General features: G+C 39.0%; 1 protein-coding gene across 8 annotated transcripts in view; it reads right to left on the bottom strand.

The window, feature by feature from the left end:
- Positions 1-7,745: 7,745 nt before the first annotated feature.
- The window catches only part of LOC114668041 (inositol hexakisphosphate and diphosphoinositol-pentakisphosphate kinase 2-like), a 300,171-nt gene continuing 285,484 nt past the window's right edge, over positions 7,746-22,432 (bottom strand). For all 8 annotated transcript variants that reach the window (XM_051920820.1, XM_028823642.2, XM_028823634.2 and 5 more), the window contains 3 exons: positions 20,940-21,077; positions 20,000-20,122; positions 7,746-12,628 (listed from right to left, as the gene is read on the bottom strand). In XM_051920820.1, the coding sequence (XP_051776780.1) occupies positions 12,015-12,628; positions 20,000-20,122; positions 20,940-21,077 (875 nt within the window). In that variant the 3' untranslated portion in view covers positions 7,746-12,014. The remainder of the gene's footprint in view (positions 12,629-19,999; positions 20,123-20,939; positions 21,078-22,432) is intronic.

The following is a 22,432-nucleotide window of genomic DNA, read 5'->3' as shown; positions in this document are numbered from 1 at the left end:
GAACATTTGAAAAAATACGTAATTTAATAAATCACCAAGAAAAGTAACATTGCAACAATGCACGCTACAAACCGATCGCTGTAAACAGAAGTGAAGTGGAGGTTAAAATCCAATAGAAAAAAGTCTTCATTAAATACAACGAGGTTAAAACAATGCTGGAATCAGTCTCCTTAAAAACAAGCCCGGTGTGTTCTTTAACTGCCTTCTCGGCCTTACGCGGCCAGCGCTCTCTTTCTCTCTCTCTCTCTCTCTCGCACTCTCTCTTTCTCGCTCGCTCTCTCTCTCACTCACTCGCTCTCTCTCTTTCTCGCTCGCTCGCTCTCTTGTGTGTGTCTCTCTTGCTCGCTGCACAGGGAGAGACTGAACACGTGCAGAAATCATTGGTACGTACGAACTGGAAGGGAAACTGGCTTGTTCGTATACCGAGTCGCATACCGGTCGTGAACAGATGCAAATGTTTGGCGAACTTTTTGGTCGTAACCCGATTTGTACGTGTTCAGAGACATTCGTGAACCGAGGTTCCACTGCAGCAATGTACGCTAGGTGTTGATGGATTACACAGTACAGGATTGTTTGTCACTGAACAATGGTGGCCCTAAAGTGCAGTGCGCAAATACAAATGAAATCATGCAAAACAAGTCAGAAACCGCAAAAGCAAATGAGAAAACACAAATGCAAATGCAGCAGTACGCAAACAAACTGAGAAACATTCAAACAAAAAGAGAGCAGCGCATAACCCAAATGGAGGTGGAAAAAACAGTAAAACTGCACAAAGTTCATCCCGATGAAATCCCAGTTTTTCAACGAGTGATGGGCTAAAAGCGAGAACCGCTCAACGGTAAAAGACATCTATCTTTTTTTTTTTTAGGTATGTTATGTACAGAGCCGGCCCTAGACAATTTCAGGCCCGAAGCAAACTGATACTGAGGGTCCCGTAAGGGGCCGGACCCCTGCAGCTAGTGGGTCCGGGGCAAAGCCCCGGCTGCCAAGCGATTTCCTGCATTCTGAGCTGCAGAAATGCGTTTTCCTGGCATCTACAACCATCACTTTTTGACGATTTCTGTTTGACACTGACAACCAGAACCGTACAGAGCCGGCCCTAGACAATTCTGGCCCGAAGCAAACTGATACCGAGGGCACAGTGGGCCCCCTCCAGCTGTGGGCCCGAAGCAGTCGCTTCGTTTGCTTCGCCCTAAGGCTGGCACTGTTACGTACTTTAGCAGAGAAGATAACGTTTGCCTGACTCGGAGCACTTTTGGCCAAAGCAGTGGCAGAGCCAACTGGGGTTTCACCAGTAAACGGGTTTGTATTCCGGAGAAACCTGACACGTCGACCGCAAGCATAGCAGAACGAGTTTGATGTCTTGGTGTCAGATATAATAGTTTGGTCTAAAATCAGCCAACTAACAATTCATATTCAAAAACATCAATTGTCGCTGGTGTCACAGCCGATTGCTTTTGGTTGGTTAGCTGTGTCCTCTAACACTCTGGTGAATGTTTACTTGCCGTCACACGTTACGGTTTTCTAACAGTCAGTACAGGACTGGCACACTTGTGTCTGTAATACTTTCAATGGATCTCCGGCAGGTATGCAAATGTTTAAATGTCCAATCATTAAAAGATAGCTAAACAGGCAGTAGGCATTCGGCGTCACTCTGTCCACCGCACCACCCGTTAAGACCCAGTAATTGATTCTTGACGTTCAGCCGCCTCGTTTCTTCTTTTGTTTAACCTTTGGTTTTGCCGGTATTTGTGGTAACATTTCAAAGAGTGACCGGGCTAAAATATGAAGACAGACAGGAAACATAAAACTGTCATACACTAAAAGGAATGCCTGTCTCTTTTCATACTTACTTTATAAAAAGACGGAGATATCAAATGCTGAAAGTGAAATATGTCTGAGTCACACTGGAGCTCGGACTGAAATGAGCAAAAGTGCTCTTGGAACAAACCGCTATGACAGACTCCGCAAAGTAAAACAGTTTAATGTTTCATCCACAAATGACAAAACTATAGCGCCTCGGGTCTGCATGTGAGAGGGACTCGCTGCTGCGGTGGACACGCAGGCCAAAGGAACGGACAAACCGGGAGAAGCCGTCTGCAAAGGCAGCCCTGTGAGTAACGGGTACAAGGGGGGTGCAGAGCGCGCTTCACCCGGCAGCTAAAATCTCATCGGTTGTCATGCTCGGCCACCAGTGAGCACCACATGTGGACGCTAACCTTGGATCGGCTCACAGAACTGGGGGAAAGTGTGATGTGGGGGCTGCCCTGACCCTGGGCAAGCAAAGTGGCATGGAGCGGGTGGCGTGTATGAGCTGAAGAAGTGACGGTCGTTGTTTAGGCCACACATCAGAGGTGTGACCAGAACATCATGTGTGGGTGAGCATTTGGTTTGTCTGGGGGGGCAAAAAATATCCATCCATCCATCCCCATTTTTGTAGGGGGGTCAAATAATAATAACAACATAGTTTTATATAACATATAAAAGCAAAAATTGTGGCATAAATCATAACCTATTGTTCAATAAAATTAACAGAGGCAATGGAACTTGTATTATTATTTTTTGTGAACAAATATAGAACTACATCAACAAGATAAATATCAATAAAGTCAAATGTATACAACATATGAGAGCAAGAACAGAAACGTGGCTTAGTGTAGTCATGGGAGGCTATAGGACATCAGTTTCCAGTGTTTAACCTGGAGATTATCTACAGCAGTGCTCCACAAACTTTTTGACAGCAAGGACCACTTTATTAGATGCAAATTTTTCCACGGAGCGGTGGGTGGGGGGGTTTGGAGGTTTGCAGTTTTGTACACAATTACATTTCTATTATTATTAAAGTTATTAAGCAGTTTGCATACGTTTGCAACCTGAGATTTTTCTTCTTTTTTTTGCATATAACAAAGACATATGCTTTGCATTTGCCATTCCAACAGATTGCACATCACAAACATTAACACTGCTATCTTTCTTTCGTGTCTGCCGTTTCTATAGGAGGGTGACAACGAGTTAAATTCCAATGGATGTTTTTCAAATGTTGACAAGCAATAAGCAAAAGGAATCAATGAAAACCACAGACAACAAAAACAGCAAAAAAAAAAAAAAACAGTACGAGGAAAGTTCAAAGAAAGAAATTTATTTACAATGTTTCTGTTTGGGGATCGTTGTGCAAACGTCACATCTGAGCTGCGACCACAGATCTAACTGCTCTGTGGATGATTCGTTCAAGCATTTCAAGGTCACGTCGTTGTAATGAAAGCATCTGCTGAATGTACTTCATAGTAACGCGATTTCTATAGACTCATGTCATATGGGGAAACTGTCGGGACCGTAACAATACTTTGTTGTAATACTCTCTCCTCTCTCTGCGCCGCTGCAAAGCCCCGCCCGCCAAGCGTTCTGAAAAGTCTGAGTGAGTCGCCGTTGCCGGCAGTTCTCTCGCGGCCCGGCTGTCAGACGGCTGTGGCCTGGTAGTGGGCCGCGGACCAGGGACCCCTGATCTACAGGACCAGTCTGCGGTTACTCTTGGCAAATTCTGAAATAAATTCATTCATGTCTAGATTTTCTGTGATGTTTTTCTCATGTGCCAGAATGACTAAATTTCTCTTCCTTGAATGCAGCATTGTTCGGCGGAGTGGAGTGAGAATGCGGTTCAAAGTAGAGAAAGAGCTTTCGTATGCAGCTGAAGACACACCAATGATGAGTGCTGTGATGCAGACATGGCTCTGACATGCGGGATACTAGACGCGTGTTTGTGGAAGCCGCCACCGTCTTTTTCTAGAGCTTTTTTCCAATTAGTGTAGCCATGTTTGGTGAATATGTCCTCGTGGTCCGAATTGGAAACACTGAATTTGCGGCAGGCAAAGCAAAAGCTGCCATCACGGACAACAGAATGTTCAAGCCATGGTCGAGTCTGATACCAGCTTGCACTAAAACATCTGAGTGTCTTTCCGAATGCACGCTTGGGATAATTCATTAAAATGGGCTGGGATGGGCTATCCATATTTAAGTCAGGCAGACCGGACTATATATTTTGTTGAAGGCAGAGGTTTGGAGTACCCGACACGGGCGCAGAGCTGGAGGATTGTGTAGGCTTATCTACATCTTTTGGAGTTTCAGTTCCCGATGTGGGTGTGCTGTGCTCCGTGTTGGTAGCAGTGGTGCTGGGCTCAACCATGGAGCCAGCAGCTTGCGGAGGGACAGAGGTTGAAGATGTCTGCTTTTTAATAAGCCCCCTATGCATAGCCTTTGGTGTTACCAACCAGAAAATAAAAGAAGAATGGAACGTATACGCTGTTTTAATTAAAGAATGTGGTCAACAAGTTCAAAACATGCTGCAAAATGTGTGGCGAAGTGAACTGTGAGCAGTCACACTTAGTGTTAGTAAATGAAATCACCAAATGTTAGCTGTTTCACAGTAAGTAATAACAACTTTCTTAAAAGAACTGCTACATCAATGAAGCAAAGTTTGCAAAGATTGTATTTTAACCTGAAAGATGCGACTCAGTTTTTCTGCAGTCACGTCCTCGTCCTGGAGTGTCACTCTTTTACTGTTCTGAAAAACAACGTAATGGTCCATCCTCTGCAGATACCATGCAGTGTAAGTTCAAGGCCGTCGGTCGATGTGTTGTGAGGAGGAGGACTGTTCGCACGTGTTGTCAAAAATCGTGCAGAAGAAGTACCACCTCCGGTTTCAGACAACGAAAATGTGTGTTTTATTGTTTTTGAGCTATAACACTTTCATTATTTGAATCACAAATAAATTCAGAAAATTATGTGTAATTTTAAGTTTATGATTGCTATTTGTTACCACTGAATTAAAAATATACCTTATTTTATTCTTTAATCAAAAATAAAAATCTGAAAATTCCTTTCATTTTCATTTTTTTGTTTTTGCATCTAAAATGAAGTTTCAAATACCAAAAAGTACACGGATCACGGACCTTCAAGGCCGTCGATCGATGTGTTATGAGGAGGAGGACTGTTCGCACGTGTCGTCAAAAATCGCACAGAAGTAGTACTTCTGGTTTCAGACAATGAAAATACGCCTGTTCTGTTGTTTTTGAGCAATTACACTTTCATTATTTGAATCACAAATCCAGAAAAGTATGTGTAATTTTAAATTTATGACTATTTGTTACCATAGAATTAAAAAATACCTTATTTGTCATCATTTTGTTCTTTAATCGAAAATCAAAATCTGAAAATTCCTTTCATTTTTGTTTTTGCTTCTAAAATGAAATTCCAAATATCAAAAAGTACACGGACCAGGTATGTGGCCAGGAAGTGAGAGGCCTTGGTGATTAAGTGGCTCATTCAGGTACTACCTCCTGAGAGGGGAGTTCCCCCTTGTCACTGACCATGTTCCTCTCCAGTAGATAAGATTACATAAGGAGTTGAGTCCTTGCATCACACGGTGGTGTTTGGGCCTCCAGCCATACAGTATAAATTCATGGTTGAACATCTCCATAGCTCCCTCCACACCAAAGCTGATGTGCTCTCCTGGGTATATGGCCTTTCAATTTGGGCCACCTGTGTCACATGTGATTGGGACACAACCTAAGGACTAATTCGACTGTAATTCTGCCCCGACTGAGGGATGGTGCTGTTGCCAAATGTCTCTCCTCCTGTTTCATCTGCAGATCCGATGATCAATGGCGAGATGAGTTATGATATCACTTCTGGTTGCCTGAATCCGCCTCTTCCTTTTCACTGACCTCTTAACCTCTACCACCATCTGCAGGCAGTCTACTGCTAGGCTCATTTCTGAAAAGTCATCACCGCTAAACGAACAACAATTATTTGGTCTCTTTCAGTTATACAGGGTTTGCATATAATTGCCCTCTTGGTCTTTTATCATCAAGCAATTAATCGCCAAAGTAATTAATCTTCTGTTTCCAGAAGTTTAGCTTTTAATATGTATTGACTTTGTTTTCAACTTTTTGCCTCTTGATTTTGTTTTATTAATCTTTTCACCATGATTCCACTAAATACAACTGACAATACCCCTCTAACCCTCCAGTAGTACGTCTCACCCTACTGAATGAAGCCAGAAGACTAAGATGATGTCATCAGCTCTTTGAACATCTCAGTTCCTTGGTTAAAGTTCTTCAAAGAGCAAACATTGATGAAAAATGAAAGACCTGAAATTGACAGTTGACACACAAACATCCCTGTGACATTAATCGGAAATCAGAGTGGACGTCCATCAAAACAGAGAAGCTACTAGCAGAACTCGGGACTGAGACTGGGGTGAAGCACACGTGTCATGTTAGATAGATAGATAGATAGTTTATTAATCCCAAGGGGAAATTCACATACTCCAGCAGCACCTTACTGATACAAAAAACAATATTAAATTAAAGATTGATAATAATGCAGATAAAAACAGACAAAAACTTTATATAATGTTAACGTTTACCCCCTGGGTGGAATTGAAGAGTCGCATAGTGTGGGGGGAGGAACGATCTCCTCAGTCTGTCAGTGGAGCAGGACAGTGACAGCAGTCTGTCGCTGAAGTTGCTCCTCTATCAGGAGATGACACTGTTCAGTGGATGTAGTGGATTCTCCATAATTGATAGGAGCCTGCTGAGCGCCCGTCGCTCTGCCACGGATGTTAAACTGTCCAGCTGCATGCCTACAATAGAGCCTGCCTTCCTCACCAGTTTGTCCAGGTGTGAGGCGTCCTTCTTCTTAATGCTGCCTCCCCAGCACACCACCGTGTAGAAGAGGGCACTCGCCACAACCGTCTGATAGAATGTCTGCAGCATCTTATTGCAGATGTTGAAGGACGCCAGCCTTCTAAGGAAGTATAACCGGCTCTGTCCTTTCTTGCACAGAGCATCAGTATTGGCAGTCCAGTCTAATTTATCATCCAGCTGCACTCCCAGGTATTTATAGGTCTGCACCCTCTGCACACAGTCACCTCTGATGATCACGGGGTCCATGAGGGGTCTGGGCCTCCTAAAATCCACCACCAGCTCCTTGGTTTTGCTGGTGTTCAGGTGTAGGTGGTTTGAGTCGCACCATTTAACAAAGTCATTGATGAGGTTTCTATACTCCTCCTCCTGCCCACTCCTGATGCAGCCCACAATAGCAGTGTCATCAACGAACTTTTGCACGTGGCAGGACTCCGAGTTGTGTTGGAAGTCCGATGTATATAGGCTGAACAGGACCGGAGAAAGTACAGTCCTTTGTGGCACTCCTGTGTTGCTGACCACAATGTCAGACCTGCAGTTCCCAAGATGCACATATTGAGGTCCGTCTTTAAGATAGTCCACAAACCATGCCACCAGGTATGAATCTACTCCCATCTCTGTCTGCTTGTCCCTAAGGAGCAGAGGTTGGATTGTGTTGAAGGCGCTAGAGAAGTCTAGAAACATAATTCTTACAGCACCACTGCCTCTGTACAAGTGGGAGAGGGATCAGTGTAGCATGTAGATGATGGCATCCTCCGCTCCCACCTTCTCCTGGTATGTGAACTGCAGAGGGTCGAGGGTGTGTTGAACCTGTGGCCTCAGGTGGTGAAGCAGCAGCCTCTCCATGGTCTTCATCACATGTGATGTCAGAGCAACAGGCCAGAAGTCGTTCGCACAGTCACTGTTCGGATTAGTCACGGCCATTTCATTTACTCTCCCTTTTTGAGTGTCCTGCTGGCACCGCTTAACAAACATCTCTACACATTTGATGAATTATTTGAGTCACTGATTATTTTTAAGGATTTAAAAAATAGGCATCACCTGATAATGTTTATTAATCTTTTTGTTTCACCAGAATTTTTTCTCAGTATCACTTGACCTTAAATTGGCCACAAGCAGCAACTAACATAACACACTAGACACAGAAAACATAACAGATTTAATCTTTTTATTTTTTAACAAGATTTCTTATTCATTCATTTTCATGATTAACTGTCGGACAACTGGCAGTGTGCACTGTTTAGTAATATTTATGATGCATCTTATAATAATATAATTTCCTTGTTATTATTTTCAAATCTTGGGAACTCCTTGAAAAAAACAAAATTCTAAAACACTAAATATAGTGAACTTTTTTTTTTTGTTTTAAAATTGAGTTCTGAAATATATATATATGTATGATTCAATAATACAGCAAATGAAAAACTACAAATAAAGATATATTGTAGTGATGGGTCGGTGCTATAATTTTGACTTGGGTATAGATACCAGTTTTTGGATCGTAGTGACACCAAAAGGCTACTGAAGCCAATAACAGATCCTTCCCATAACCCCCCGCTGACACTCGCCAGTCTACCTGGCGCACCGGGCGTGTTGCACCTGTTGTGTCACAGAAATGCAGGCCTCCATACTTTTCTACAAGCTACATTTTCCCTTTTGAATTCTCCAGTGCGTCAAGACTTGCTGTTCCTTGTAGAGTTCACTGTGGAGTGTAAAGCACATCGTATTTGCAGTGGCGTAGCTAGGGGTGGGCAGAGGGGGCAGTCCGCCCTGGGCGGCGCATTATTGGCCAAAAGGCTCAGTACAATTTGTGTGTAGTAAGCAGCAGGGTTTGGAAAAATGAATGAAAAAAGTAAAATTCTCTGATTTTTATCCACGAAACCTTCAAAAATAATTTTCAGACTGTGACGGCATCAGACACATCAGTTGAAATTTATGAGGCAATACCAAAAATAAACAAACATTACATAGATAATTTCTAAGAAGATATACAACTAATTTACAATTTATAATTTCTTTTCGTTATCAATCTGAATGCATTCTTGCTCTGCGCAGAAAACATCGCACCTATCACTTGTACACTACACTGGTTCTGGTTTTCGCAGCGTGATTATATTAAACTAATAATCAGAACACGGCTTATCAGTGCGTCTATACGATATTCTTGTCTAGTTGATGCTTATAAATAACTATATGTGAAAAATTATTGCTCTTTTTCTATATATGAATAAAGTTATGCAAAATTTATCTTAATTTTTCTCTATATGTCATTTTAATTTTCAGATATTCAGATATGATGGAGGGTGGCAAATTGAAGCACCGTACCACACCGAGCGGCACAAACTCGAGCTACGCCACTGCGTATTTGAGGATATGGCTAATGGGAATTATCCCACACTGAAGCTTCATCCACACTACCATAATTTCATTTAAAAACGCACTCCACACTGGAGTTTTCACATCATTTTCAAAAGGATCTCTTGTCCATACAGAAATGGCCAAAAACGCATATGATATACAAGTTCAGATACACTGGGCACGTACAAATTTGTGGCAAACTCTGCAAAGGAACTGTATAGAGAAAAATTCACAGCCACATGAAAATCAAATTCCCGTGCGCTTTATACACTTTCAAAACTATCAGTGCATGCAGGACTCACGGCATAGAAACGCAAAAATTCTTTAAGGGAAGAACTGGCCCACGTCACGTTAATGCACTGGTTACAGCTGACAGTAGCACTCCTCAGAACGGGCGGCAGTCATCTTGTCATTAAAACACTGCAAAATGTTAAAGGGTCGACACCATGCTTAGCTCTATGTTCAGTTGTGAGACGTTTGCTTATAAGAAGCCCACAGCAATCGGAGTGCATCTTGTGCCAAGCAACATTTACAAAACAAACTCAGTAGGCAAACATTCATACATAAATAAATAAATAAATAAAATAAATACATAGACAGATAAATGCGCGTGTGCATCTGCATCTTCGGTTTACTGCACTGTGCTTTCGTGTCTCTCTCTGACTTGTAATACTGCGAGCTCAGTTGCATTCTACGCCCATCCACTTTGTTATTCATTTTGTTGCAGAATGCACTCCTCTTTACTGAACAGAGAATTATAGTTTAAGTAACAAACATCGACTAGAGGACATCAAATGAGTTACAATCGGATTTTCACAGGGGTCTGAACTTTTCACTACAACAGTAGCCCTGCCAGCCATGGGGTTTATTGCTAACCTGTGGAGACTGGTGAATAATTAGCATTACATACATGTATACAGCATTCAAAAGTCACACTGTAAGAAGCATACAGGTAAGCGGCACAGCAAGCACCATGGAAAGCAACTCCTCTATGCCCGCTGTATTGGAAAACGTTTCTCTTCTTTGTTAATCTAGCTCACAAGTGTGTCTGTCAGGTCCTCCTCTCTATACTTTTCTTATACGCATCTTTAAGGTCCGTTTTCTCAGACTGAATGATTAAAAGGTTGTAAGATGGCAGTTGAGGAAAACTGATTATATATTCATGCCACGGAAATGAAAGCTTCTTATGTGTCAATGGTGTTGTTTCACATGCTGCTGTAAAAAGTATGATAAATAGCAGCATGTATATTGCTCAGCTCAGAATTCCCAGTTGGATGAACTTTTGTCATTTTCTACATATTCACGTGGTGACCCATCACAAACCTCCATGACCCATAGCTTAAGAAACACGGCCTCAGTGCACTGACAGTGGTGGGGGAGCCAACAGCGTGTCGAGGAGCACACGGCCTTTCAGAACTACTATGTATTTTTGGTACCGAAATTCCTTAAATACTGGTACCTTACTGTTTCAAAACTGGACTTTTCTGTACTTTTTCACTACCGGTATACTGCGAAACCCTAATATATCAATGCGCTCTGTTAATAAATATGTAATTTTACAGATCACAATATATGCCACAATATTATTTCTGTTCAATCAAACTATATACAAAATAAACCGATTTCATTAAGAGCAGGTCATGTCTAAATACAGCTTTGGCAAAGGAAGCACCTCACAAATCAAGATGTGAAATATTAACAATATCCTAATGACATTCAGGAAATGTGTCGGCATACTTTTTAAAACTGAAGCTTTTATACAAGTGAAAAAAAAAAAACGTAAACAGCTTTTGGGGTTCACATTTCATTGCAGCAATAAGTACTACAAATAAAGACAGCTAAAACATCATTTTTAGTGTACAGGTGTAATATGAGTAACTAATCCAACTATAATTGTTCTGTCCAAAACAAAAAATTAGCCAGTTGCTTTCACCTTGAAAACTAAAGACAGCGACTTGGGGAAAAGTTGAAGGACACCAAATGTCCAGCAGCGTTACAGCTCTTTATGGACAGCTTTGGCTTGTAGATAGCAAGCAGCAATCACTGATCCCACGACCGCTGGCCTTTCGTTAGTACTGATGGCTTAAGTTATTAGTTGGACTAAATTTTTAAAGTATAAAAATAAATGTCTCATTTGCCTAAAATAAAAAAATTAACAAATAAAACAGCAGATCTGACCCATAGAGCTATATGTGTAGAGCAGAGGGGTGGCTGTAATTTTATTTTCCACACGTTCCACTTGTTTTTGAAAACAACACAAGAAGTACGCTTAAATGGAAGGGTCAGCTTTGTGGAAACATACAAAATGATGGAAGCCCTAAAGAAACTGTATAAAATAAATCAAAAAGTAAACGGCGTCAATGAGACGGGTATGAAGTAAACGCATGCGGCAAAGTGAAGCAGCAGCCCTACAGAGAAACTGTAAGCAAACCCATCAATGGGCACGGAGTACAGAAAAGGGCACCTCACGAGAAAAAGCTGGCTCTGTTTTACTGTTTAAACTTGTATACAAATTCACTGCTGTATTCTCACTTGTACTAATTTAATCAAATGTATTCTCCTTAAAGCTTGAATTTTTCTTTTTTTAGATATTACCAAGTGGATGAGAATTGCACTTGTTTTCCACACTGATTTTCTGCTACCTTTGCAGGATGATTAACAACAAACTTATTGTTACTGTGAACAAATCTAACTGAAATTCAGCTGTTCACCAACATTAAAAGCATATTTTTTACTATTGTAGTTTACTGATTTAAAAACAATAAATAATGTATTTGATGTAAGACAGCATAACGCATACAGGAGCTTTTAATGTAAAAAGACCAACAAGATCTTAAAGGTAAGGGAGATATTCCTGACAAGTGTGATTTGTACTTTACTAGAAATTCCGTGTGCATCACTATACCTGCCTGAAAATGACAAATTTATGATGCTCATTTACAATTCTGAAATGTTTCATTTTTCGGATTTCTCTGAACACCTGGTGGGAACATTTTCATATTCCCAAACATCTGTTGATTTCTGTGTGTCAAAAAATTCTTCTGTCTCTTCTGCAGCCAGGGCACAATGAGGAACCACATTAATGTCCTTGTCCTTCTGTGCCATTTCTAGTGCAGACATGTGGTTACAAAGGTGACCATTATTCTCCAGGCTTGATTTAGAGAAAGAATTTACAGAAGAGTCATTTATAATTCCATGGGTTTCCAAGTCCTCGATATCTGCTGAAGATAACTGCTCACTGCTACTTTGCTGTTGTTCATCTTCAGATATTGTTAGTTCACAAGGTGGGTCAGGGCAAGAGTCTTTGTAAGAATGCTGGTTTCCAATAAATCTCTGCCCACTTGCTAAACGTAATTCATTTAATGGTCCACTGTGTTGAGAAGAAACAGTGGTGTGGGCACTTGATTGATTTTCTTGAGCTGTTGATGCCCCATGGCTCCCATGTGCATCTTCACTGCTTTGAGGAGTAAGGGGATTCTTTTCACTGAAACTGAACCTTGGAGAAGTGTCAACTGTTGTTGGGGAAGAGGGGCCAGCACTTGAAACAGTGCTGGATGGGCCACTGCTGTCTGTAATAAAAGAATGAAAGACATTGAGTCATAATATAGTTAAAAATCATATATTTCAGATCTTGAAATTACAATCGATACTTTCCATTTTCAATAAAAAAAATAAGACACAGCTTATACTTCTAAATATTAATGTAAATGTAAAGACAGTCCTGTTTAGAAATTTGGGATTTCAACTGTACTTCTTTAAATGTCTTCTTTAATTAAATACATTATTTATTAGAAGAAGTACTTCACTGTTGTACACCCTGTTTGGACTTAGTTTCAATAAAAGCACAAGGCAGGCAGTTTGCACCTTCTCTTTTCAAGTGTTCTCATTGCTCAGCTCATCTCAGTGCATGACTATCGATGGTCCTGAGTCTAAGGAATACGGCAGCTGTAGCTGACTGACTCACTCACTCATGAGCAAAAACATTTCCCGTTTAGCTAAAAAGCTGAAATTTGGCACAGTGGTACATCTAAGGCAGCAAGTATCTGCTAAGAAAGAACATTTTGATATATCAGTATTTAGGGGGTAAAAAAAAAAAAACAAAAACAAAAAAAAAAAACAACAGAAAAACCAAGTACCCCAAAATCTCAAAAATGCCTTGATGGATTTGACTGAAGTTTGGTGACATTGTTTATAGATATTTTTTCATTAATAATGCAGTAGAGGGTGGGCCATTCTAATGCACCATTTCAATACAGTGATGACAGGGGTGTGCCAGTTAACACAAATGATGACTCCCTGCAGAAATGAAGTGAAAGGAGCAAAGTCTGGTGAAACTCAAAGAGGACATGTTTACCCAGGTGCTATGGCTGTGAGCGTAGTCAATTTCATGGAACTGATCCACTAATAAAGGCATTTAATATAGATTATGCTAATCCCATTTAATCTGCAACCTTGTGCAAATCCTGATTTCGGGACTACAATTCCTATTAGCCAGTGATCTGCTTCAGATGATTTCATTAGCGTTCACAAAATTTTAATAAGAGTATCAATAAAAGAGGCATTTTATCAAAGGTATAAAGTGCTGATTTTTTTTTTTTTTCCACAACCACTTAGGGATAACAATTTCATTGGCTCGCTGGATTACAACATTTTTTTTAGAGCAGTGAAACCTTTAGGGCTTTCATGAAGCCCAATTAGAAGAGCTGGAAGAGGAGAGTTCACTAGGTGAAATGAGCGCAATATGAAATGGAGAAAAATATTGTGCAGCACCGTTGATCACTTTGGCGGAGCAGGGATTTGTCACATTTCACAATAAATCTGAGATATCTGATTACACAACTTTTTTTCCCCACCAGTGCATAGCCTCATGTTTTTGAAAACGCCAACACTGTTGTCTATCTGCATATCTAAATCAGCTATAATATGACTTATTTTAAAGCCTAACTTAAAAAAAAAAAAAAACTGACTAAAACACCTAGAAGATCACCATGGTTTAATAAGAGTACCTGGGCTCTTAATTTAGTATGTCAAAAACTAGAGCACAGGTACAGAGCAACAAAATTACAGGTTTTCCAAACTGCATGAACAGTTTTAAACAGTAAAAAAGCTCTCTTTTTGGCCTGCTCTAACTACTATTTTGGATTAGTTGGGGACAACAGAAAAAATTCTCATGTACTGTTTAGAACATCTGCTAATCTAATAAATGTGAATTATGAGGTGTACAGTGATCCCTCGCTATATCACGCTTTGACTTTCACGGCTTCACTCTATTGCGATTTTTTCTCATACACACTTACGTCACTACGCATGCGCTTTCTGAGAACTTTTATCTAAGCCCCATGATGGCTCCTAAACGTGCTGCTTTTTCTAAGCCTTCTGACAATGAAACTAAGCGCCGGAGGAAGATGCTTACCATCCAGGAGAAGGTGAAACTCTTGGATATGATCAAAGATGGCAATACCCTACAAAAGCCTCCTCACGCATATGAAAAGACAGCGCCAGCAACTGCCTATCAAGATGTTCTTCAGCCGCGCACCCAGACACCCACTGCCTATTCCTAGTACTCCTTCAGCAGAAGAAGACAACGACGCACCTGCTGAAGATACTGCACCACCTTGTCACGCTTGGGTCACAGATTTGCACAGAGACACAGGAGGTTGTAGAAAAAAAGAATTTTATTCAAAGCACTGCAAACAAACATTTGTCTTTTTTCAAAAGTTTAAACGTGCTCCATGACAAGTCAGAGATGACAGTTCCCCCAGGAACAGAGAATGTCTGTGAGAGAGAGAGAGAGAGAAACAATACAACCAATTCCAAAGCTGAGAGGCGCTGCACAATACTTTTAAGTAAGAGGAGTACCGCGTGAGAGGTTTATCGTGCGTTATAGCGCAAGTAAGAAGGGTAAGGAGCAATGTGAAGGTAGACTGTCAGCTGTTTCAGGGGTTTTCCCAGGGGCGTCTGTGTCCTCTGAGGGTGCGATCAGCGCTCCAGCTTACAACCTGAAGACTCTCCTACTGAGCTCGTGCCTTCATAGGTTAGTGGTTGTGTGTAAGAACTGTGTGTGTGTAATTAAATGTACAGTACAATAATAATAATATGATATTTGTAACGTCTTATTTTGTCTAAGATATTGGGTAATACAAGTGTAATGGTGACTAAAGGGTGTTATTTCATGTCTAGAGAGCTCTAATAATGTTAAAAAAATGTATTTAGAAGGTCGTAAACAGGTTTTCTATACTCTAACTGCAAAAACATTCGATTTATAAATAAAGAATCCTACTTCGCGAAAATTAATTTATCTGGAACGGATTAACCGTGATAAACGAGGGTTCACTGTAACGCAAAATACCTACAAATGTCAGCAGTACAGATTTTAATGACAAACTTGACAACATAAGACCCTAGATTTCAGTTGTCATGTCAAAATCTAAATAATTGTATTGGGCAAAATCCCTCTCTCTCTCTCTCTCTCTCTCCCCCCCTTGTGCCCCAGTTCTATAAATTTAACTTAAAAAAATGGAACCTACTATGTGTTCCTTTTGCACCTTAAAATAGTGGAAAATGAATATCATTTCTAAATATGGAGGACAACGAGAAATTAATTCTTGCATTTATTTCTACCAGTTTTAACCTTTGGAATGTGTTATTCACTGGTGGATCAAAGCATTTTTACTTCAATGTTAGGCAAATTCAAAAAGCTGCTACAACAATCATAACAAGAGCTAAAAAGTACAACATAACTCCTATTCTAAAGTGTTTGTACTGGCTTCCTGTTAAACTAAGGGATGATTTTAAAATCATCCATTTTATTTTAAATGGCCAATGCCCTGCTTGCCTATCTGAACTTTCGCCGTTGACAAACCCTGAACAAGTATTAAGATCTCAAGGTGCTGGCCTAATAAGATTCCAAGAATTAACAAAACAGTGGAAAATTGAGCTTTTAGCTGCAGGGCCCCAAAACTGTGGGATGATCTGCTTGCTTATATAAAAGATGCCCCTTCAGTGTTAAGTTTTTTAAATCCAGGCTGAACACTCACTGCTTTAGTCTAGCTTGCCCTGATTAGAGCTACTGAATACCTATGTATACTGAAACTCTGTTTTCTAGCTATCTGTATAAAATATACACAGTAATACATTCATTATTTGTGACCCTTCCCTATTATGTGTCTCTTCATGGTGTTTTACTATGGAAATTGATGCCATTTCTCAACTGTCAAGCTGTTTTCCTGCCCATGGATAGCTATCCAAGATAACAGAAGTCTTGGAATCAAAGATTTAAAGAGTCTGGTGTCATATAAGATGGTCCAGCATGGACTTAACTGTAGAATGTCCAAGGGAGGGGGCAGTCAGTTGACTTAAGTCTCCAGAAATGTTGCTGTGTCTGACTTTGTCTATTACTTTGTTATAACTGATCAGGGGCTTCCAGAGGTTTATTTTTTCCAGGAAAGCTGCTAACTACAGTTTTTGTTTTGCTTTCCTTTGTTGTCAACTGGCCTTAGTTTAACAAGAATATTAATGGAAAGATATTTTAAGTTCCACTTATGATAATCAGTTTGGAACTGTTTTGTTTTACTGTTTTAAACAAACGCATGTATACATATAATTTATGTGTGCACATCATGTAATTAGAAATTTGCCAAATGTGTTATTCCAATGTACTGTACCTGCGCATTTGGTACAATGCTCTGGAATTCAGTGACTATCACTGTCCAAAAATAAACTGAATTGGAGGTCTCAAACACTGACCCTCTCTGGCTAGCACAAGATTATGTCTGCCTAGGATTAGTTAACCCTTTTCTTCAGGAAAATAAATGATTTTAGACCTGTCTCTCCCATTTGTGCACCTTGGTTTCAATTGATAAGGTTGAACTCTATGTAGAATTCACATCAGTCATTATAGTCTTCCTCTCAGTTTATTCTATTTAATTTAGTTTTATTGTTGTACAGCTCTCTTCACTGAGTGCAGGCACAGGTACTCCTGAGGTCCAAACACTGGTATTCCCTAGTGGAACAGAGGGGGACACTGATCAATAGAAACACAGATTCTTCTCCAAAGCAGACTTAGCCCAAGCCAAAACCAAATGTTTGAGTGAGGATTCAAGTATATACATTTGATAATAAAGGAAGGAGATAACAATATTAATTTTGTTCTTGCATGCACACAAGTCCAGTTTTTTGGTTCATATTTTGTGCGTATGTTTATCCACAGAGCCTTGGAATGATAACTTTTTCAATACAGTCTCTGCCCAAGGTAATGTAAGGATGCCTATTAACACTAGAATCCCCAAAGCCTACAAAAAACACATAGTCCCAGGCCACCTTAATTCCTTCGCACCTCTCCTCATCAGTGTCTTTTGTTTTGCAAATGTGTCGATCAGCACAAGCAGCAAGCAGCCTTTTTGTACAAAGGTAGAACTGTAACAACAGACAATTTGTTCAAGTCGCTTTCCCCGTCTAATAGACTGCTGCACTGCAACACAACTCTACTTGGCACCATAAATAAAGTGGGACTTCCACCTGCCGCTAAAGTCAGTTTCCACTCTCCACACTAGTGTTTAGATCTGGCAGTGCCATGCTGCCGGTGTATGCGTCCAAAAAGAAGTCTGTCTGCATTCTCAGTACCATGCACGATAATGTGAAGTTTGGGCAAGATCGGAAAAAAAAATATCATGTTCAAATGACAACTCACGTTCAAATGACATAGTGCTTTCAAATAATGACATTTTCATGCATGGATGTGTGTGCGTGAGAGAAGCAGAGACAGATTTGATGTCATTCATGTGCTTACTGGAATATAAAATAAACACTTTCGCAAACGTATAACGAAACAAGTGTGCTTTTATTCAAGAATAAAATTGAATAAAAAAAATCAAGTGACAACAAGATACCAAGAAGAAATGATTCACCAGCATTTCTTATATCCCTTCAGCGATATCTTTTACAGGTAGCAAAAATTTACACTGGGTGTTACAGACTGAAGTCAAATGTATGTTTTTATTATATTACAGTAATGATAACAGCAACTCACTACTCAAAACAGGAATAACCCGGACTCAAAATCACAACCTTTTGATTAAAAGACAGAAGTTCTTACCTCTGCACAAGACAAACAGACACGTCAGCTAATATTTGGGCTTAGGTTTTTACTCATTGACAGCAACAAGTAAATTGAATGATTTTTTTTCTTTGGGTATATTCTTGAATAAAAGCGCACTTGTTTTGTTATACCCTTTATGAAAGTGTTTATTTGATATGTGGACATCAGTCTTCACACATTATACACTTCATGTCTGCATTTTGTCATTATTACAGCAAGTAAAACATTTTCTGTTTTAGTTATGTGTTCAACATTTCTTGCCTTCGCATTTCCTGTCATCTGATATTTACCTAGATTGCTGTAGACACGGAACACACATGAAATGTATGCATCCCAAATAACAATATTTTATTTACCCTATACAATTCCAAACACCTCACTGCCAGATAAAGAGACTTCAGCATCTGACTTGACTTCAGCTGCCTCTGTGGAGGGATGAGTGACCAGGCTGCTTGCTTGTGCTGATCGACATATTTGCAAAACAAAAGATGCTGATGAAGAGGTGCAAAGGAATTTAAGGTGGCCCAGGATTATGACTTTTTTTGTAGGCATTAGGGATTCTAGTGTTAAAGGGAAAACACAGAAATGTTGAATCTGCACAGAAGGAAGCAAGATGCATACCACACTTCCATCTACATTGGGGAGAAAACTGTAGAGAGGGTCAACAATTGTAAATTTCTTTGAGTGACCATCACTGATGACCTCTAGTGGACACAACACATGTTGGCTACCATCAAGAAGACTCAGCAATGTGTTTACTTCCTCAGATACCTAAGGAAAGCTCGGCTGTTTTAGTCTCTGCTCACCAAAATTCTTAGGTGCACAGTGGAGTCTGTCCTTACTGGTTGCACTACATCTTTGTTTGATACAAGTTCAGCTTAGGACTGCATAACAGTACAGAAGGTCAAATGGGATTATTACTGGAACATAGCTTCCTTCTGTCCAGAACATAAACCTCAGACATTAGTCATTCAGTCACTTTTCTCTCTCCTTCATTCTAGAAAATGGGTAAAGACCATTAATCCTAAGAGACAGTTTTTAATCCTTTTAAGTCTACTTAAAAGCCACTTATACTAACAACAGCATGAGCATACCTGATCTGTGTCCTTAACTCTAAAATCTAAAATTAAGTGGTGTTTTATTTATTGTGTTAAATTTCTTCTTAGATGTTCGAGACATGCAACTAACAAATGTATTGGTCCTTGTACACATGATAATAAAGCTGTACTTTAAACTTGACCATTTATGAATCTACACTTCATTTCATGTTTCTAGTTTAAAGCTGGTATTTTTACATAACAATAAAGATGAAATTGAATTTGAACTTAAAAAAAGAGGTTAATGAAAAGGTCTGGAACATATGTGTAGAATCTTGATGACTGTAAACAAAATTAACAGCACAAACTAATTTCTGTTCAGAATGGTATATACTCGGGAAAAGGCATATACTGACAATATTGTTAAACCACACTATTTAATGAATTAAGACATTGTGGGGTGATTTATTGACCTTTAAGTTACAGACATTATTTCTCAGTTATTAATGCTACGTTTTCCCTTTGAGCATTCCAATCTGGCCCAGAGTTACAACATTTACTGAGAATGTAAATGTCTGCATGGCATTGTACTTCTATTCAAGTTTAGTTTTTGACTCTTGGGATTTAGAAGTACTGTAGCTCCATACATTTTGACCAAGAAAAGAGTATAAACAAGAGAAAAATGGTTAAATCAATCTTCTTCTGACAGTATCATAACAGGCCATGTTAAATTAGCAAAAATCTTCAAAAATAAATGTAAACAAAGTAGTAGACACATTTATGGTCCAGTTATTGAGTGAACTTACACCATGGTGGTCGATCACTGCGGTGACGCATTGACAGAGATGACACAGATGATTGGAAGACATGGTGTGGAATAAAGGCATCCACTGCTGACTGATTAGAGCAATCAAACATAGATGAAAGAGCTGGAGAAAATATAAAAAACGAATATTTATATATATATCATGCAATCTGTCAATATAATTTTATTTTAGGATTCTGTATTTAAAAACAAAAATAACTATCCACATATATACATATATATACATACATACACACACATATACATACACATATATACAGTGCATCCGGAAAATATTCACAGCACATCACTTTTTCCACATTTTGTTATGTTACAGCCTTATTCCAAAATGGATTAAATTCATTTTTTTCCTCAGAATTCTACACACAACACCCCATAATGACAACATGAAAAAAGTTTACTTGAGGTTTTTGCAATACTTTCCGGATGCACTGTGTATATATACTGTATATTATATATATATCTATATATATAGGTAACTTTAACTGGCCTAGACAGTAGGCTGGCAGGCATGGCCTAGTGGCAAAACTTAACCAAGAAGGGCCACTGCTAACATTATTATTACTCTCATAAGAAGATATTGTATAAAGGTATATGAGAAGAAAAGTTGAACATTCTTACTGAGATTTTATCTTAAAATATCCCAAAATAATTTAATAACTAAAAGTACTACAGTCTGTAAGAGCACTCTTTTACAGAGGACTAATAACTCTGCATGAAGATGCATGGTGCAGAATGGCTCTGCAATTCTATCTGAGCATTTAAAGGTACATATTTGTTAATGTTTAGCTATGACCTAGACATACTTTTCTGTATTTTTATTCAATATTTGTTAATTCCCCTACATATGAAGTACTCTAAAATATCCTTATGAGTTAAGTGTTATAAGTGATACAATGTTAATGAGAGAAATTATTTACCTTGGTTAGCCTGGCAATTGGTGTCTCCTCCCCTTTCACAGATACTTGTCAGGAAGTCATCCACCTGTTTTAGGGAGAGTGAGTTGTGAAGTGTTTCCAAGGGATAGACTGAAGGTACCATTGAACAACCCTCAAAACCTGTCAAAAAACATTTTTAGTATTTATTTAAATTTACACTGTCACTGCAGATGTAACTAAACACAGAGAAAAGTTCCTAGTGTCCACTGGATGGCTTAGCTAATTTTCTCTTCAAATTATCAAATTATGTTATGTTACAAACAACCCAGAAATGTGGAATATTTCTATTTTAAGATGGCTGAAATTGCTGTATGTTAAAAACCAAGGACATCAAAAACCAAATAAACCAAAAAGATGTCAATATTAAAAAAAAAAAGAAAAAAAAAAAGTGCATCAAGCAACTGCAAAAGCAATGCTGTTCTGGAGGCCCTTCAGTGCAAAAACCCAGAAAGAAAATGGACTTGCATTCCAATCCTACATAAACTCTTCACTCTACAACAAAACAAACAGCCAAGCAGCAAGGAGAAGGACAAGTGTTAAATGGGAATCTGCAAACCCATAATAGAAGTGAAAGTTAGATAGTGCCATGCCACCTTCTGCTTTAGATCTCTGTAGAGTCGCCTTTTTAATGCATGGCTGTTTTGAGTACCAGATAAAGGAAGTTATAATTGCATATTCTTCTTAAATAATGATGTATATAGGGATGCTATGAAAGATGAATGAGTTTTGGACATTCATCTTGATATCTTAGTAGAGGGAGGAGCATTTACAGCTTGATTAAAGTTTTTTTTTTTTTTTTAAATATTACCTTGTGATAATTATTATCATGTACTTAAACTGTTCTGATATAAATCAAGAATAAGCTATCTAATCTGGACTGATGCACCAGAGAATTCCCCTGAAAAGGCATGCTTGTATTCAAATTAATTTTGAACTTAAAAGATTTAATGAAATTCTCCTAATACTAATGGCACAGAAATGCGGATCTGAGATATACAGTACCATTTAATCTGCATTACCAGATATTTTCTGTTCAAGCCCTTCCTTTATAACCCTTTTAATCTGTGACTTCATCTGGAAACAAACAACTACTGGATCAATATAGATCACAAACAGTATTGGTGATAATAAACACCCTTGTTTATTTCCATATTCTAATATAAATTAAACTTCATATTATTAATAAAGATTGAGGCTTCCAGACTAGTAAAATACTTTAATCACTGCAGATATAGTAGTATGAAAACCAGATTTACACAAAACAGTAAATGGGTATCTCCAAATGACTCAGTGAAAGGCTTTTTTGAATCCAGAGACAGTAAGACCCCTGGGAATTCAGATTTTATAGAATTATGCATTATATTAAACAGGCACTAAATATTGGACACTAAATGTATTTAATAAACCTGGTTTGATTTTGTGATATTACTGAGTGATGCACTTTCTGTATTCTTCCACCTAAAAAAATTGCCAGT

This window comes from Erpetoichthys calabaricus, chromosome 17 (assembly GCF_900747795.2).
Source record: "Erpetoichthys calabaricus chromosome 17, fErpCal1.3, whole genome shotgun sequence".
NCBI classification, from domain to species: domain Eukaryota; kingdom Metazoa; phylum Chordata; class Cladistia; order Polypteriformes; family Polypteridae; genus Erpetoichthys; species Erpetoichthys calabaricus.
Note: the sequence above shows the minus strand (reverse complement) of the source record. Positions and strands in the feature narration are given on the sequence as shown.